This window comes from Eurosta solidaginis, chromosome 3 (genome assembly GCF_040869045.1).
Source record: "Eurosta solidaginis isolate ZX-2024a chromosome 3, ASM4086904v1, whole genome shotgun sequence".
Taxonomy (NCBI): Eukaryota; Metazoa; Arthropoda; class Insecta; order Diptera; family Tephritidae; genus Eurosta; species Eurosta solidaginis.
Window position 1 is genome coordinate 47847637 of NC_090321.1, and position 20455 is coordinate 47868091.

The window sequence follows — 20455 nt, forward strand, 5'->3', positions numbered from 1 at the left end:
TTTGATTTCTAAGCTCGCGATGTACACGCCTTGGAGAAAACTTGGGGTACAGTATATCCAAGCCACCATTGTCAACGAAGCATCAACACTTCCGCAAATAACATATAATTATTACATTACGTAGTATGAATTGGAGTAACGCTTGAAAAATAACACCCTACTTTTAAATTTCCGAACTTGAATTGCAATTTTCTGAACTTGAGTTCTGTACTTAAACTGGAAAAGATTTCTTTATTCGAAAGTAATACACTCAATGCCGTAAATTTATGCAACGACAACAAAGAGAGTTGTTAATGCATTCCATTTGGAATTATTATTTTAGTCATTGTTCCTGTTTTCTTTGAGGACAAATTATTCCTTTTTTATTCCATGGATTGCATTCATTGGACTGCATGCTCGAAGAATGACTTAAAATATGTATTCATTATTACAAAAAAAAAAAAAAAAAAATTAAGGCTGCAATCCAAAATTATAAGTCCACGAATAGGAATATATGCATGGATTGCATTCCTGAATGATTGCATTCCTTAACAACTCTGTTGCGTATCATGAGGCGCGTGAAATTTGTGACAGTCAGCCATATAAAAGAGAAATAGTTAACTTTTTTAAGCTATCTTCAGGCGTGAAGTTCTGTTTTATTCTTTCATACACAACTAAGATAAAGCAAGGGTGCACTCGAGAGCTTCGGAAAACCATACGGCGTTCACTTACATGTCGTGAGAGCGCAGCGACGTTGTGCACCTCTGAACTTGGAAATCTTGTACATAACATATTGAATAACAAAAAGTGCTGTATACATTATTGGTTAAACTTTTAACAAAGTACAAATTTAAAAGCGCTTTTTTTTTGTCATGAGTGGTTAGAGCAGAACATTTCCCAAAAAATATATGGAATTGAGTTCTACATTTTTAGTCTTTGCTGTAATCACCTAATCCCTAGTTTAGATATACCTTCCGACAATTTGATAAACCGGTTGTGAATTGCAGTTTTCTGCAAATCTGTGTAAATAATTTTTATTTTATTTATATTCACTTTCCGTTTAAGAAGTTAGTTTACTCTGAAGAAGAACGAAGCATATTTCTATTAATACCTTTTACTACCATTCGCTTTTCTGTAGAAGCGAGAGGCGAAATATAATCAGCGGCCTTTCTCAAGATCAATAGGAGGGCTATATATCGATAAACTGCTATATTAAGTTTGCATTAGGTGTACAATATCTCAGTGGAATAAAATGAAATCCTCTCTGATCTGAAGGATAGTAGACGTGTGGAGCTATTCAAAGAGATGGGTGAAGGGCGTCCAAATTCAAATTCCAACTTTTAAATATTCGTAATTTCTTTTCCGATAACTTTCATTGGTTAAATCATAGGTTGAGGTATCTAGACGAAAGGTGTACCAGAATTTATTAGAGTCAGAAGAGTTTAGTGATCCTTACGTTACAAAAACCCTTTCTACATCATTGGTGAGGCCGATATTAGAATATGGATCGATAATTTGGAATGCACGCTATCAAGTTCATGTGGATAGACTAGAATCAATTCAAAAACAGTTTTTACTTTTCGCCTTGAGAAATCTTCAATGGGACTCTCCGTAGAATCTTCCTCCTTACACTAATTGGTTAAAACTAATAAATCTTCCTACCCTTGCAAGTCGTAGAGAAATGCTAGGTGTACTATTTATGGCTAGACTTTTAAATGGATCGATTTCAAGCCCATTTCTTTTGAACGAAGTAAACTTGAATGTTCCATGCCGAGTTTCAAGGCATTATAAACCTATAATTTTTAAACAATGCAGAAGCAATTTCCAACTACAAGAACCTTTTCTATGTTTGTGTGAAGATTATAACTCTCACTCGAGAATAATTGATGTTTCGGACTCGCTCTTTGCCATAAAAAAGACGGTTCTATCTTCTCTTAATTATTAAAAAATTATATTTATACTTTTAATCTATTGGATTTTGTGAATCTATATTTCTCAGCTGATGAGTTTCTCTGTAGCTGAGCGGTTTTAGATCTCGGCGCTTAAGAAGCCACTGCCTCTCAAAGACTCGGTAACAATAAAAATTATAAATTATAAAGAAAAAAAGATACTTCGCACATACGTCTAAAAATCAACCAACCCAGTTCTGTTCTCGGTAAGTACTCTACTGCTGATTTTTTCAGTGTCCGAATACTGCACGGTATTTTCTTATCTAGATTGACCATGGCTACCCTGAGAAGTCACAATCCTCTTCACTTTTATATATATTACCATTTTTCACATATTGGCCATCTCGAAGATACTAGGCACATGAGTCCAAACAACCTAGTTATGTTCCCAGTAAGTACCCTACTGCTGATTTCGGACACTCACCGAAGACTGCTTGGTATTTTCTTATCTAGATTAACTATGGCTACCTTAAGCGGTCAAAATCCTTTTGACGAGGCAACAAAAGGCTTGTTGGTCTTATACTCGTATTTATATATTGCCATTTTTTACATAAAGGCTTAGACCGCGACGCCCAGAAATATACCATAGCCTCTTCGGGGAATCGCAGCATGGTTTTGGTTCCTTAGAATATTGCTACGCCCAAGACTAGCGCAGAATAACTTTGCCATGTTGCTGGAATTTATATGGGATTACACTGAATATCCAGAAACGTGGGCATCCCAACAGACATCTGATCGATGAGCCAACACCGCCCATGGGCTTAAGGAGTCATCTCCGTAAGCATTATGAGTAAATACGGCACCTGAGAACACAGCCGTATGAAGCCAAAAAAACAAGCAGGTCCTCAGTGAACTCCACAAACAGGCGTCGGACCTCTATGTCAGCAATTACCCGGTGAATCCTGTACTCAAACAATAATACCCTAAACTTGCAGAAGAGGAACGCACACTCCCTAGGAAAACGCGAGTCACTCTATCTAAACTTCGATCTGGATACTGTGACAGGTTAAACTCTTACCTATCCAGAATCAACCCCGACATACAAAATGTATGCCCTGCTTGCAATGTGTCCCCAACCATCTCTTCCATTGTAATGTGGAACCAACGCCTCTAACACCCCTCTCATTATGGCCCACCCCTGTTGAAACAGAAACTTTCCTTGGACTCCCGTTAGAGGATATTGATGACAATGTGATGGGACACACCTATTGGATGGGGCGAAGCACTGCTACAACAACAACAGCCATGTTGCTGCCTGAACTACAGATGTTTCGAGTATAGACAAGCCGTAGTTGATTTTTCGCGTGAAATTTGAAGCGCAATTCGATATGTTGCAATATGTCTAAGCTAGCTATAAAGCTTTTATTTAACAGCAGCTGTGCATACTTTCGGGTGTTAATTTTTAGATAAAAAAAAAAAAAAAGGGACAGAAATATATCTGGGAAGACATTACCAGCTCTAAATAATTTTTTCATTTTCAAAGTAGCAAATGCTGCAAAGTGGTTCATACATTTAGGCGCTAATATTAATGTCATACAGAGAGTTCAAATTAATTAAGTTTTATAAAAAAAAAAATTAATAAATGTAATCCGAAGAGATCTAAGGCCGAGGTTCTCTTCCAATTTGCGTCGTGCTCCTATTAATTTTCCCTACAGATCGGCCGGACGGGACCTATGTACATGTTTTATGCCGACTCCGAGCGGCATCTGCAAGGCAGATGAGTTTTCACTGAGAGCTTTTCATGGCAGAAATACACCCGGAGCGCTTGCCAAACACTGCCGAGGGGCGACCCCGCTTAGAAAAATTTTCTTCTAATTGAAAAACCTTATTTCTAAAATTTTGATGTTGCTTTGCCCGGGGTGTGAACCCAGGGCATACGGTGTGGTAAGTTTTATAAGTTTTTTAAGTTTTATAGGCCCCATATATAGCCTGAAGGTATACAACCAGACATTTCATAAAGCCTCAAATGTATTCCAAAAATTCCGAAATAATATACGATTAATAATAGCTGTTTTTTTTTTTAACTTATATAGACGTTTACGCTTAAACCTTGTATGGACTGCTAAGCGTCAAACCTTAAATACACCTCTGAAATTGCTGCGCATAAAATTAGTAGTACTAAATTTCAATACGCATTATACTAGATGTAACTGAAATATGTGTCTATGTTTCACCTCTACACTAATTCTATGTATCACCTCTTAAAATGGTGCGTCAACACAACTCATCGCAATTGATTTAGCTATAGATTATACACAGCCATATAACAGAGGTTTGTGTCTCAACTTTTCGGTACACCCTGTGCTGTAGCTAGTTATATAACCACTGCCGCTAGATGGGTCTCCTAAGCATTAGCTAACCGAGGATCAGCATTTTTTTTACGCGCAAACGTAAACGTATACGCGTGTAAAAAAACACGGCTAATATAACAAATAATTCTCGGATAATTCAAACTCTAATTGATTCATATGCCAGTTAGAAAAAATGATCGCATTAGAAGGTCTTTCTAAAAATGTGTTATGTTACGTGGCTGAGAAATTGAAACCTCTCTCTGATATGGAATATAAGAACTGTGATTCACTACTTGAAATTATATATTTTTTAAATTTAAAATTTGATTGGAATACAAAATGGCTCATGTGAACAGAACAGAGTAACACACACTTTGCTAATTATTATAATATATGCCGGTAATTCGAACTGAAATACAGAGTGATTCACATACCAGGTAAAACTGACTGATTGCTATACCGTACGAATAAAGTTGTATGGAAAATATTACACATCAAGTCATTAGCAAAAGCATTTTTGATATTAGTGCCCAAAGTAAAAATTGAACCCTGTATTACTGACATGGCAGTTATGCACTACTATTTTATAGGTGAATATACATACATATATGTATCTCAGAACTCCGAGAGCGCTGTCTTACTCCCTCCAATCAACTTATCCGTTTGGATTCACCTGCCGTTTTATTACGGAGCTCGTTGACTCTCCACTTCTTTCTCTCCCCGAGTTCGACGGATCGCTTATAGCGCTTTTGTCTTCCATGGCATAAATCGCCTGATTTCATACCGACATTTTTTTTAATCAAAAACGCCTTTTCTAAGCATAAAATATGATATGACATTAAAAAAAAATCTTGAAATAGGGGGTTTTCGAAAACTGTTCTGACATTGGGCGTTTTCGAACTAGCAGCCAAGATAGGGTGATATTCCACTCAGCAGTCGATATGTAAATAGTGCGGAACACAGAGGGACTCGCAAGACTAATGAATAATATTACTCTGCTGCAACACAGGGTTTGTACATTTCAATTTTCGAGGTGTTTTTTTGGGAAGATTACTGCCTTGCAGATGTAAGCAAATTTCTTTGCACAAAGCTACAACACAGTGAAAGACACATAAAGTGTTTCTTTATTATTTATTATTTTTCTGGTTCTCTTTTTTAAGATAATTATTTTACATTGGAACACAAAGTGACTCATAAGCGTAATAAATCAAAGCATTTTCGGTTAAGCTTATGCAGTAATGCAATATAGGGTACACATATTTAAACTTTCGATTTATTTGATTTTGTACGACTATGTTCGTAAATAATGTAGTGTAGATTATGTAATTGCACAAAACTTGTATACAGTGTGATTCATATGCATTTTTTTTATTGGTTTTCAGAACCAGCCACAAATTTTAGCTAAGAGTACTTTCTAAGTATTTGTAGCAAAACTTGTTTAAAGTTTTTACTTTTGATTTGAGTACAGACTGACTCATATGTCTGGTAAATGAATTTTGTATTTTTTACCACTCACTACAAAACAGGATGATACATTTCACTTGAGATCTTAGGGGGCTTTGTAAGCGCAATGCAAAGTTTTAAAGCTTCACAACTTCAACTAAATTTTTTCTGAATATGCTCTTCAAGAGTACAGATACATATACGCAAATTTCAACAGTGTGACTTGCATGATTTTTTTTAAACTTTATTTGTCGTAGAACTCAAGTTTCAGTTAAATATGTTTTTTGAAGCGAAGAATTCTCCATTTCCAAGCTCTTTTATTTTTGATCAAATTGATTTAAAAAAATTAAAAATAAACATTTCTACTCACGTTTTACACTCGGAACTACTGGGTGCACGTAACTCCAACATTTGTGATGTTTTTGTCTTAATTAAAAAAAATGAATTTTTATCAGCGGCTTCTTGTCGCACCAGCGTCTCAGAATCAATGCTCATAATTGGGCTAACCGGTTTATTATTGACCTCTGTGTTGCGTGTGGCATGCAAATATTTCAATGAATATTTATCGTCCTGTGGAGTGTAGGGAGAAAATAGTGTTTTATATAAAGCATTGTAATGAAAAAATAAAAACACGCACCTGCTTCGTTAACAACACAATCATATCCTCAAAGAGTAGACCATGCAATTGTATGCTGGGATTCTTTTTCATTGTCAAGCTACCATCGTGTATGAGACGGTACTGGGTTAAGTCCAAATTCTAGAGAGAGAGAGCGAGAGAGAGAGTAAAAGAGAAATAGTGGGAAAGTTTTCGAAGATATGATTTTTGCGAAACGCGTTACCTTAAATTCATCTTTGTCAAAAGTCGATTTGTCTAATTTCTTTTGAATGTTTTGCAATCTAGGAAGGATAGAATATAAAAAAATGTTAATTTAAAAATGCTTTATGTGAATTAATTCATTTCATTTCTACTCACTTGTGCGCATCTTCAGCGGTTTTCACAGCCTGATTAACATCGACGAGTATCTTCTTGGACGACTCTAGCGCACGCTGTATAGCCTCCGCTTCGGTCGTATTTTCCGGTACAACACGTATTGTCACCTTGTAAAGATTTTCGAAGAGTAATGGATATTTCGTTAGCCTTTGCAGTACAGCAGGCAACAAATCTTTCAATTGTAAACGCCGACAAGCCTTATGCGATTCGGCTTTAGTCAATAGCTTATGTAATTGTTCGTCTTTACGACGTTTCTCCTTTAAAGCTTCCAAAGCGATTTGTTGACGCGCACAAAATTGTGCTGCATATTGGCATAGATCATCACCAGATTTATCATAGAACATGTTCGAAAGCAAATCACCGATATGTGTGACCACATGATTGTGTTCGATGCGACGTTGTTTCAATTGTTGCTCGAATGTTGCATGAATTTCACGTAACGATAGTAAAGCAGGCGGGAAGAGTAACATGAGATGTTCGGGTGTGAGCAGATTGCTGTCTTGCAGCGGACAGAGGAAGAGACGTTCCAAAAGTTTGAGAATGCGTACGTGACTGCGTTCGGTTTGATAAATTTCTGTGTGCAAAATTATAGAGAAGAATAAAGGCAATAGTAATAAGGATTAATATTACACCTGCGAACAAAAAAATGTTAGCATAAAGTTTTTAAAATTTTATCAATTATATTCTCTTTTATTTTTTGTAAATTTTTCGAAAACATTTTCGAAAAAGTGAGAACTTTCGAAAAGTTTTAAGAAATCTCCATCATTTTATCGTTATATACAAAGGCGAAATATTTTGCTTCTGAAACCCCATTTAGAAATGAAATTTTCGAAAATAATTGCGAATTTGGATTCAAACTTGTATCTTTTAAGATTTAAATGAGTTGGACAACAAAACTGCATGTTTAAAAAGTTTACTGAAATTCGTCGTTTTCGAAGTATTTATACTCACTTTTTAAGTTAAGTTTAAGTTTGAAAATTTCAATGAACATTTTTGAAATTTTCCCAATATTTTTATTTTTTTCGAAATTAAATAAAATAAATTTGTTTTCTTTTCGAAAAGAAAAAAAATTTATTAAAATTTTGTACATCAATTTTGCTGCTCAATTAATCGAAAGCGTTTTCGAAATTTTTTTTATTTAATTTTTTTATTTATTTAAATTTGCGTACCACGTTTTTTTTTAATTTAAAAATATTCGAAAGTTTTATGAAAATTTTGGGAATATTCGACATTTCTAATCTTCTCGAAAATATTTTCGAAACTGATATACCCTTTTTTGTTACGAAATTCATTTAAGTTTTTTTGAAAAAATGAGAAGTTTGAAAATTTTCATGAAGATTTTTAAAATTTTTCGAACTTTCTAATTATTTCGATTTTTTTTTTAATTTCTTTTCATTTCATTTTCATTTACTTATTGACAAAGTATTAATAAAATAAGATCTAAGATCTTTAAATTGGTTTACATAGTTTTCGTAACGTGATTTATAATTATTTTATTCAACGAAAAAAAATCAACTGATAAAATTTGTAATCATCTTTGTAGCCAAATTTTTCGAAATAACGAAAGTAAAAAAAAAAATATTGAAAAAATGTCCGACAATTTTGTTGCTAATTTTTTCGAAAACGTTATCGAAATTGTTTACCTAGTTGTTTTTTTTAATTGACTCCAAATGTGAATATTTTTAGGAAAATGTTATTTTAAATGTTAATTTCAATCTCTTCGAAAACGTTTTCGAAATTGGTTTACATAGTTTTTTTAACTATCTCAAATTAAATTTTTTTTTTAATTATCAAAAACGTTTTCTAAATCTGCGTACCGTGTTTTTTTTTTTATTTAAAAAAATAGGAAAGTTTTATGAAGATTTTCATGAATTATCGAATTTTCTAATCTTTTTCGAAAATATTTTCGAAACCGGTTTAACCTGTTTTTGTTACAAAATTCATTTAAGTTTTTTTGAATAAATGATGTTTGAAAATTTTCATGAATATTTCAAAAAAATTTTCGAACTTTCTAACTATTTCGAAATTTTATTTTTGAAATTTCATTTCATTACATTTCAATTTCATTTATTTATTGACAAAATATTAGTAAAATAAGATCTATGATCTTTAAATTGGTTTACATAGTTTTCGTAACGTGATTTATCGTTATTTTATTCAACGAAAAAAAATTAACTGATAAAATTTGCAATCATATTTGTAGCCAATTAAAAAAAAATACTGAAAAAATTTCCAATAATTTTGTTGCTAATTTATTCGAAAACGTTATCGAAATGGTTTACCTAGTTTTTTTTTATTAATTGACTTAAAATATGAATATTTTTAAGAAGATGTTAAATTAGATATTTCAATCCCTTCCAAAACGTTTTCGAATTTGCTTTACCGAATTTTTTTTTTAATTTTTAAAAGGCCTAGAACTTTCGTTTTCAAAATTTCTTTACCGAGTTTTGTTTTTTAATTAGCAAAAATAAGAAATTTGAATGATGATTTTTGAGAGTATTCGTATTATCTTATCTTTTCAAAAACGGTTTTAAAATTGGTTTACACAGTTTATATGTTACCCAATTCATTAACGTCTTTTTTAGTAAAAGAAAACTTGGAAATATACACGAAATATTTCAAAAACTGCTCGAATTTTCCAATTTTTTCAAACACATTTTCGAAATTAGTTGTGTATAATTACAGTAATGGTCCTTTCATTCTATTTTCTGATTATTACAATCGTTATAACGGTTCTTTTAAAATAACGATTACTGTTATCTAGACTGCTTTCAATCACATTTCTTATCAACCAGCTCTATGAAAACACACACACACACAAACACACTCACCATTTATAATCTCTTGTCGCTTCTTTTCCGCATCGGTGAGCGCAGCCAATATTTCCGCTGTCACATTTGAACTCCAATCGGCCTCATTGAGATCATCGTCATCGTCACTTTCGAAATTCCACTGTCGTTGACCGGGTTGTCCACTACCCACACCACCAAAACTGCTACCCCAAAAGCTGGTATTCATCGAACTGCTACCAATGCTGCCATGAAATGAATCTTGATGGCTGTGCTGGTGCATGTGATGATGTGGTGTGGCAGTGGTGTGGTGTGCATGCATGCTGTGATGATGTGTTATTGGATGGCCTGAAGCAGTGGCGGCTGCTCCGCCAGCACCACCCATTTGTTCCATTGAGGTGCTGGGACTCTCTGAGCCGCCACCCGAGGAAAGACTAGAATTAGAACTTGCGGTGTAATTGGAATTGGAAAGGCCAACATCGGCTTGCTCATCGCTGTAAATTGGGAAAGTGGTAAAAGAGGAAATAAATTAACAAAATACCAATAAAATATGTATAAATTAAAATATACGATAGGGGTATTCACCTAAGCTCGAAAATGCCTCGTAACTCCAACAAATCCGTTTAATATTGTAATTTTGCGGGTTCGAATCGAGCCCAAGGTGTAACAATAATTTCAATTAAGAAAAAATGTATCATAACAATAATAATGATAAAATAATTATTGTTAGGCCATGAGCTCGATCAGTAGGCCGATATATGTATGTAACAACAAAAATTGTTATTGTAATTTTATTTGATATATTTTCGAGTTTGACAGTGCATTTACGAGTTTCAATAAATTGCCGCCCTGATTTATTTATGCCAAATTATCGATGATCAGAAATTTTTTTTGTGTGTTAAAATTAATTTAATTAATTCTGCTGAAAAACGAGTATACATTTTATTCAATTGAATCCGATGAAGCTTCTAATTTGAATTACTTTTCGTTGGGAGCACAAAATTTTGAAAAATTTAATTTAGAAAAAAAAATGTATTTTGATCATTGATTTCAGTCGAATATTTCAAATGTTTTAATTTTTGTATATATATAATGTTTATAAATACAAAAAAAAAAAAAAATAGAACAAATATCCGCGTTTAAACACAGTCTAATAAAACTAGCACTTTTGTAATTAATTAAGATTTTTTTTATAATTTTTTTTTTTATTAAAATTTACACATTTTCTATTTCTTTAGTTAAAACTATTTAATCTTACATTTGTTCAGTTAAAATTTTTTGCAGTGTACATTTATAAAGCCTCATTTACACTCCAAATTATTTTTACTGAAATGACTAACAAAAATTAAAAAAAAAAGTTAAAAAAAAATCCCCAAAAAAGAAAATAATAAAAAAAATTAGAAAAAAGATAATTAAAAAAAAAAACACATTTTTTCTGCAGAAAAAATATTCCAACGCTAAGCATTTCAAATTCAAAATTTTTTTTTTATAAAAAGAAAATTTCAAACCACCTGATTTCATTTTCTTATTTTATAGATAATTTTATTTTTTAGGTGGTTCGTCAGGCTTTGAAAAAAAAACAACCTTAAAAAAAAATTTTTTAAATTAAAAAAAAATTGCTTTCCTAAAATTTTAACAGTTTTTTATGCCGTAAAAAAATAACAATTTAATCTCCATTAAAAATCAAAAAAATTATAATTTTTGTCAAAAAAAAAAAAAAAAAAAAAAATCGACCCAAAGCACAATTGCCTCAACATTGGAAATTTATTAAACCTCACTTACACTGAAAACAAACTTTCTAAAACTTGTAATGATATTTTGTAACAAAAATTGTTTTTCTAAAATTGAAAAACTTTTGCCGCCCAAATGTTTTCGACAAAATAAAAAATCTCTCAAAGGAAAAAACCCGTTTCTAAAAAAATCAACCTACCTCAAAAAAAAAAAAAAAGAATGTTGGAAATTTAATGAACCTCACTTACACCGAAAACACAATTTTCCCCAAATTATAATAGTTTTTTCAACAATTTCTAGAAAATTAGAATGATATTTTTGCTACATAAAGTTTTTTACTTTTCTAAAAAAACTTAAAAATTAAAAAAAAAAATATCGATAGCCCCAGTTTCATTTAACTTGTAAAAAAAAAATCTTTTTTCAATAATAAAAGAAAAAAAAAATTAGACACATAATTTAAATCCTCAAATTCGTGCAACATGAAATGATTTTTTTTTCTTTGCTTTGAGCAATTAGTTCTTTTTTTTTAAATTTCAATGGAGTTTTAAACATTTTTTAGCCATCTATTTATCATTGAGAAAAATTCAACAGCGGGGGAGAGTTTGAAAGTTGTGTAAATTAAACCGCTTCAAAACCTTCCGCCACATGCTTGAAAATTTTGGTTTAAATCTTAAACTGTTTGCACTACATATATGGCCAAACATATTTTGGTTTTAAATGTAGATCTTGCTCGCGCTCATATGACTGGTTTTAAATTGAAACATTTTGGTTTAAATTTTACACCACAAAGTTTACATATTTCAAACCAACAAATCCTAATATTAAAACATTTCGCCCCTCACTTGAAAAAATATTTTTCTGAATTCTAGACTAAAATTTAAACCCAAAAACGAAAATGATATTTTTCAAGAGTCTGAACTTGAACTTTAACCAAAATATCTTCCAAACTTGTTTGAAAAGTATTACAAAAAAGTCTTCAAAGCGTAGTTTAAGATTCCTGATGATGACTTCAGACTGAAGTCGAAATATTGAAAAATAAAAACAAATTAAAATACACATCCAAGTGTTTTATTTAAGAAAACCCGGCCTTGAGCTCAACCAAAATTTTTAGTTCTTAAAAAAAAGTTCAAAATCAGCAGTAAACTTCGCTCGTTTAAAAAATGTACTCAAATTTTTGACCGTGCAGCGCTGCCGGTTTGCTGTTGTTTTAATTTTTTGTAATTGTCAGACTATGTTTCAAACATTTTACTTATGTACATACATGGGATTCTTGTTCTGTGAAAAAATGAAATAAAAAAAATTTCAAACAAAAATTTATTCAAATGTAAGAAAGTTGTTTTTCTTTTCATCGTTGCACCACAACAAGAATACCGCCCCAGAAAATTATTTTTGTAATTTTTTACTAACACTTACTTGTCATAATTATAGCCGAGTATTTCCTTAAAGCTTTTGCTGCGTGTATAACGAATTTTACTTTTCATTTCTTATTGAGATAAATTCCCAGTATATAATTTTGCAGAAGAAACCAGACGATAAATTTTGCGGAAGCACGAATACTTAATACATTTTTTTTTATATATTTTTAAAGCTTAGTTCTTTTTTTATTTTTTCAATTATTGTCTTTATTTATTTTTAGTTTTCTCCCGAGTTGCATTAAATTTATGTCGTAGTTTCTGAATTTTTGGCAAATTTTTTCTCTTAAAAATTGAGTTAAAACTTAAAAAAATTTGCACTACAAAAACTAAGCAAAAAAATCTTGCACAACTGTTTCAGCTGATTTCTGTTACACGCCACCGACGGACAACCTGTTGCTAACAATATGCCATAAGACACTGTCACAAAAAATGAGCCTGCATGAGGTTGTCAGTGCCCAGTGCCAGGGCTGGATATGTGTTCGATTGAGTTAAGGATACAATAATGCAAACAGCCAGCCAATTACAAGGTTAGACTGCTGCTGTGAACTTGTCAGCAGCAACAACTAAATTATGCAATATACCGTAAATTGTCAATTTTGTATACTTGTATATATGTATATGTATTAATTGCCGCAGTTGGCAACACATGTCTATCTATGTGACTACAGCTGTCGTACGCTTTGGAGTCCTGACCCCACCCAAAATGAAGAATTTAATACAAACAAATATACCAAAGGCACACAAACGCACACCGCAAGAAATAAAGGTAGTATCATTAAAAAATTAGGTTTTTTTCTTTTCTTTAATTAACGCAAATTCGGTGAAATTGACTGCATTATGGTTAATTCAACCGATTGTTTTGGTCAATAGCACAAGTTTGTTTAGTCATTTCAACAGAAGATAAGATGTTGGTGATAAATTAAAAGTTCTCTGTAAAAATTACAGATTTTTAATCAATATAACTGATTTTTCTGTAAAAAGAACTGATTTAATTGGTAAATTCAACAGCGAACAACAGTCAATGTTATGCAAACGTATCTGTAACTTTTAAAGAGAAACTTGCGCTGTTGTTGTAACAGTGCGGTAATTTGTGGGAGGGATGCAACAAATTAAATGGGGTTACACTGAAATGACCGCCCTTGGTCGGGAAAAATCCCGAGTCGCTCCGGTACATAGAACCGGCTGCCTTTGGAAGCTCTTCCTTCTGCTCTTCCTGCAGAAACTTGCACTCACAGCGCCCAGTAATTTGTTCTTATGATTATCGTGTCACAAAAATCTCTCTGTCATATCAACAAACACTCTTATTCTTATGTTGCCGAAAACCTGTTATTTTAACAGTTTTTATTTGTATTCTCAGGGTGACATTAATAATGGTTAGTTAACAGAGCAGAGCTAGGCGGCCAACGTGGTGTGATGGTAGCGTGCTACGCCTACCATAACGAAAGTCCTGGGTTCAAGATCTGGAAAGCAACATAAAAAAACCATAGAAAAAAGTTTTTCCAACTAAGAAAGTTTTTTTTTGAATTTATTATTTTTTGTGTGTGTTTATTTGACTGTTGTAGCACTCAATTCAGTGTAAAAAAATTTGTGTGAAGTTGATTCAACAGCTATTTGCTATGGATAACATATTCGGTTGATTTTATCAGCTTTTTTTTCAGTGCACTAGGCTACAATAGTAAGCTACTTTTACTTGATATATTATTAATACTAAATATCAACAACAAATGTAATATGTACAAACATAAGCTGGCCATTTGGCTGACTGTTTTTGTTTATTGTAAATGTGTGGGGAATGTACAGTCGCTTGTGAGTGAATGAAAACAAATGCCCTACAACAAGCTTGTCCAGCGCCAAAACCACGTCGTAAACGAAAAACCACGTCGTAAGCGAAAATCTCACTCACTCTCACTCTTTAAATCCTGTAGATTACAGTTCAACAGAGCCAAAAGTCTGAGTCACAATGGCTACAATACAAATGAAAACTAAGTACCTACAAAAAAATCCGAAGACTGGCGAAGCGAACTTCGTGGAGGAACTTCCGCACTGGAGTCGAAAGTGTCGACAAAACATCAAGTGCTTTCTAAGACGCAAAAAGCTAATAGCTATCTGTGGATACCTAACGGTACCTGGACGAGCACAGAAGCTGCTCGTGGACGTAAGTTTTCAGGGAAACATGCCCAACGCACCGGAAACATCTGCAATAAACCACGCTGTAAATACACCCATCACTGAGAAAAGAGTTAGATTGGCAGTTTAAAGTTTTAAACCTTTTAAGGCTGCTGGACCAGACTGGATTGCCCCTGTTCAACTCATTTATTCTTTGGAGATATCAGCCAACTGGCTGCGGTACGTTTATGCCGCTTGCCTGGCTCTAAACGATTTTACGTGTGCACGGCGGAGTACCACGGCTATCTTTATTCCTAAATTAGGGAAATCCTCTCATACGATCCAAAGGACTGTAGACCTATCAGTCTTTCGTACTGATGACTCTAGAGAGGGTAATTAACAAAATTCCTCACTACTACCATTGATATCAACCTTATGTCCGACTTATCAGCACGCATACACCAAAGGTAAATCTACGAAGATTGTGCTACACAGTCTCTAGTCAGTCAGTCACTAGTCTCTACTATCATCATCCTTGCTCGAATTGGATTGTCTTGTGGCCTTCCTAGACATTGAAGAAGCATTCAAAAATATAAGTCCAGATGCCGTTACGAATTTGGATGTTAAAAGACGCCTAGTGTGACTGTTTTATCAACTACTTAGGGGAAGGAGTTACTTGCTTCACTAGAGAAGGTTGATATAACACGTTACGTCGCAAGGGGTACACCTCAGGGTGGCATTCTTTCCCCTGTTTCTATTTAGCCTAACGCTAAACTCGTTATTAAGAGATACAATGTTGTGAAGCGGAAAGGTTGTGGCATTTGCTGATGGATTATATAATGCTTACCTCTTTCCCTCAAACTTTAAACGACCTGATGCAGGTAAAATTGCGAACATAAAAAACACCACCTTACTCGAACTAAGGAAATGCGCCTGAGCCTGGTAGATAAGGCCAAATTCTTAGGCATAGTTCTGGACAAAAAGCCGAACTGGAAGAACAACGTCATTCAGTGTCAAAAGAAAGCGTACATGGGATCTCGCTGGTTATCGGGCAGCGGCAACATTAGCCCCGCGTCCAAGAGAGTTGTCCAATTGGAACAATAAAATCATAGTACACTCTAGCATACTAAACAGATATAGTTTTCTCTTTCTCCTAGCACGGATCGCTGTGCGAGCACAACAGTTGCGGAAAGCAACTTTATGGTAAACATTTACAGTAGGGATGATTGGGCTACTGACGGCAGAATTTTCATATACACTGAAGGTTCTAAACTAAACGGCAGATTTGGAGGTGGATTCTATTCAAGTACCTTGACCTCCAGCTCTCCTTTGAAGTACCAGATCACAGTAGTCTTACATGCAGAAGTATCGGTCATCATGAAAGGTCCGGTTATGATAAGGACACACAATATCGACCGCGAAATCTTTTTATTCAGCGACAGCCAGGCTGCTATAAAATCTCTCATGGCTCTGAACTAACACTAAACAGTCGCAGATCTCACACATTATTACTGACTAATAACTCTTAGGTATGCTAAAAGAGCACATCAACCTACAAACCCGCGAAAGATGGCTAACAACACTGAGTTGTCGGACATTGAAGAAAACCTGGCCAAAATGGGATTCTAAAAGATCCCAACACATCGACACCCTAACTAGGGATACAATTTTTACCCTTGTAGGAGAACTAACTAAGCACTAGCTTGCAGTTAAGGATGCAGACAGGTTAGGAGCGCCTTATCGTCGTTGCTGCAGGAGTTGTTAAGGGAATGAAGAGGGTGGTTCACCTCTTCTTCAAATAAGTTGCGCAAGGTAGCGCTTTATGGGGGCCCCCTTCTGGTTCATCTGTGCCAGATAATAAAGTATGACATCAATAACTTCATAGCCTTATAAGGTTCTCAAAATGGTTCGAAGATTAAAAATAATCCTATCTTTTCGTGGTATCAAAACGGGCCTAATTGTCACTGGTGTAGGTGCGCCCTCGGGCCGCCACTTCAGCCTAACAAGCCTAACCTAATTAAAGCAATGTGACTTGGAAAATAGTGATTTTAAATTTAAATTAAAAAAACAATTAAATTTTTCAAAAAGATAAATAACTTAACTTTATAAAGTTTTTATAAAAATTTCGAATGCCTTGCTTCCTGAATTCTTGCTCTGGAGCGCAACTATTAAAAAAAAACAAGAGTAATAAACTATCAAAAAATTGCTAGTCTCATTTCGCCTGTGATTCACTGTACACAATGTCCAAACAAATATACGATTCCCGTATTAGCTTATTAAACGATAGTAATTCAAGACTAGTGGCCTACTTATAGGCGTCACAGCACGTAAACACAGCCGCAGCTAAAGTGATGGCTAAGTGAGATGTGCGTTTGTTTGCGTGAAGTGACAGCTTTTGTGATAACATACGAGTTTTACAGGTATGAAAACATACATGCGCAACCAATTGTAGAAAATGCTGCACAAACACTTACAAATTCACGCAAGTTTATTGGCTCAGTTCACAATAATGTGCACATGAGAAATTATATGAATTATTTTTCTTATACAACACACACACAGATAGCAATAGATTCCTGTAGATTTCCATACTTTCTTCATTGCTTACACACACACGCACACAAAAACATGTACGCGTCCATACATACATACATGCGAATTTATTATATGAACTTTTTGTATGTTGAGAATTGTCTGTGCGATTGGGTAATGCAATCAGTTGCATTTGTGGAATCTGCATTATGCATGATGTTATGAAATATAATTTGTGTTTGTTGTTGTTTGGTAATATTATTCCTTGGTGGCATAATTCCGGTTAAGGTCAACAGAGCTTGCAATTGTACTGAAGCGCACACCCTCTTTTCGCTTTAAGTTTTTTTCTTGCGTTGCAGTCTTTATTTGTTTGCTTTCCCTTTTAGACGTTTTAACTTTCACTCGTAACTCGCAAATAGTTTGGTAACAATGTTACATAACCACTTTGATAGTTAGTGGACAGTGAGAACGTTATAGAAATCTAAAAATATTGTTTTGAAAATAAGATTTTTGTTCGAAGCGCTCTAGTTCATATTTGGGTCGCGGATACCTTAAGATTGAAGCTTTTGCATGTTGTACCTTGAGAAAAATCGAGTCAATTTCAATGAAACAATCCAAGGAATTCGAAAAAATGTATAAGGAAGGATTGAAGTTCGGTGCGGAAATATTGAGTTTTTCTTTCCTTTTTTCTTCTTAGAAAAGTAAAGAAATCCTTTTCTTCACACAACAATTTTCTTTAACTTTCGCCTTAGAAATGGCTTTTATATTCTTCACCGAATCTCGCCAAAAAATTTATTTCAAGGCTCACGTGGGGATTCATATTGTAACATTTTTTGGCGAATTCCGCTTACTCCAGACATTCTGCTAACGTTCGAATCGCTAAACTGTTGAATAAATAACTCGAATATTCAATAAAGCAAAATGGTGCTTATTAGACTACTTTGAGAGTACTTCACAATAACTCTTACTTCACAACTAATTGCGTATTTAAATCAAACTGTTTAGTCATGCCTCAGCTTGCGCTGCTTTTATACTCTCGGTTTCCTCGTTCACCCATTTCTCCTAAGGTCTAGTAATTTTGTGAACTTCATGCTTGGTTACCGGCCATATACATGTATATTTGTAGTTTGTAGCCATAGGCGTGTGTATATGTGAGTACTACTTCGGCTGATAATGACATGCGTTTGTGAGTATCTCTCCGCTGCCTTGTATGTATGTGTGTAAATGATGATTGATTTGTTTACGTATATACGAGTGGTTGTTTGGTATCGCTTAGTGATGCTAATATTCGTCACAATATAGATTTGACGTGCGAATTCGTTTTAAATTTATTGTAAAATTCACTTTTGGACTCTCTGCTTATTCGCCTATGAATTCGCCCTTTCCTGACCTTCTGCCAAGCCTTCCAACCTTTATTTTCCGCTCCCTACTTATTTTATTGTGGTTCTTATTTGGTTTATGTACACTCCCTGAGTTGGTGTCATCTTCCCAATCTTCTACTTAGCCTGCTTGTCCTTTGTTTATGTCCTTTATTTTCGGTTCCCTAGTTCTAGTTTTGTTGTGTTTCTTATTTGGTTTATGTACACTCCTTTGACTGTTATCTTATAGGGCATAGCAGAGTGTGCGCAGAATGGAATAGAACACCCAAAATAAATGGAATTTCTTCACAGAAGTGCGTAAAACCTATTTTTATGGAAAACTTATTTGGCAAGACGCAGAAACTCTTAACAAAATACAGTTGTTGGTTAATATTTCCTCCAACCGAAGCATGATCATGGGATTTAGTGCTTAGAATGTTAAAGTGGATGGGCTGGCCTATCGTGAGAGACTACTAAAATCCTCACACCGAAGCATCGAGAGGTAACAAAAATGGTTCTCGCGGCAAACAAGCTAGTACCAAAAAGTTGCTAATACTGAAACATACTGTATTCATACCCAAAAGAAGATCCCCATATCCGTTACACTCATCTAAACCTTCGAGAAATCTGTTTGCGTACATGAAAACTACAACAACCAACCGCACAAGGGATGCGCATTGAGATGAAAACGAAGAAAGAAATGCGAGGAGGATTACCAACGAAAAGGTTCTCTCCTCACAAGCAGCGGAGAAACACTCGACCTGGCTCTCGATATGTTTACCTAAAAGCAATTTTTAGGAGTGAGTATTGCAGAAAATTATTTTTTTTTTGCGTTTTTTATGGTAGAAAGTAAATCAAATATGCTCCTAATTTTAAAATCCTATTTCTAAAAGATGTTAAGGAGCTGAAGTTGATGGTCATAAATAGCACATTTTTACACCTTAAAATTAAAAAAAAAAAGTTCCAAATAAAAAGAAAAAAAAATAATATCAATTTAAACAAAATATTCCAAATTTTGTAAAAATATATTCAAGTTTTCTAAAAATATTTTAAAATTTTGTAAAAAAGTTTTCAAATCTTCTAAAAATATTTTGAAATTTTGTAAAAATATTTTCGATTTTCGTTTAAAATCTGAAATTAATGCTAGTTATTTCAAACACGTTTTTTAGTACACAGTTTGAAAACGCATTATGATTATAATTAGGCCTGGAAGCACTGCGACCTTTGTGCAGATCTATTGTGCATGACTTTTCAGCCTATTTTTGTATATGGAGGCTTTTTATGTATCTAAGTACCTCTTCAGGCTTTTTACTCAATATCACATAGGGATTAAGAGTCACATAACCTAGTTGGAAAAGTACCTGCCTTGCCAGAGCGACGCATAGTTTGTAAACAAGTATGCATTTTTGTTTATAAACATAGAAAATCGCGAAAATATTTCCAATATGTATTTTCAAAAAAAAATCGATTTTTTTTTTAAATTTAAAACCGATAAAAATCACCGTTAGTGTAGGAAATTTTTTAGCTGACACGTAAAGTTTAAATTTTTTTAAACTGAAATTTGTTTTAAAAAAAGATTTCCTTGTTGAAAATAAAAGTACTGAAGAATGCCAAATACGTCTCTCAACACAATTTATCAAAAAAAATTTCAAAATTAAAAAAAAAAATTCAATATTTTGTTTAGCAAACTACAAACTTAAAGTCGATATAAATCGCCATTAACTTTTTAATATGGTTTGCTTTTAGAAAAAAGTTTAAATTTCCAACTAAGCTTCTCGAAAACTTTTTGGCTTTGAAATTTGTTTTACGATTCTCACAAAAAAACTCAAATCAATTTTTAATAGCCGTCGGATGCTTTGTTTTTTTTTTTT

At 33.6% G+C, this 20455-nt stretch overlaps 2 protein-coding genes across 8 annotated transcripts in view; one reads left to right on the plus strand and one right to left on the minus strand.

The window, feature by feature from the left end:
• The window catches only part of Oseg6 (intraflagellar transport protein Oseg6), a 135132-nt gene that overhangs the window by 107616 nt on the left and 7061 nt on the right, over positions 1 to 20455 (plus strand). The window contains exon 14 of one of the 2 annotated variants that reach the window (XR_010950573.1): positions 12947 to 13361. The exons of the other annotated variant lie outside the window; for it this stretch is intronic. The gene's annotated coding sequence lies outside the window, so the exon portion shown is untranslated. Of the gene's footprint in view, positions 1 to 12946; positions 13362 to 20455 lie in introns of those variants that run through there. 2 annotated transcript variants of the gene reach the window in all.
• Positions 1 to 20455, minus strand: part of RhoGEF2 (Rho guanine nucleotide exchange factor 2) — a 582225-nt gene that overhangs the window by 85864 nt on the left and 475906 nt on the right. For all 6 annotated transcript variants that reach the window (XM_067771577.1, XM_067771576.1, XM_067771579.1 and 3 more), the window contains 5 exons: positions 9485 to 9936; positions 6636 to 7227; positions 6502 to 6559; positions 6300 to 6419; positions 6033 to 6232 (listed from right to left, as the gene is read on the minus strand). In XM_067771577.1, the coding sequence (XP_067627678.1) occupies positions 6033 to 6232; positions 6300 to 6419; positions 6502 to 6559; positions 6636 to 7227; positions 9485 to 9936 (1422 nt within the window). The remainder of the gene's footprint in view (positions 1 to 6032; positions 6233 to 6299; positions 6420 to 6501; positions 6560 to 6635; positions 7228 to 9484; positions 9937 to 20455) is intronic.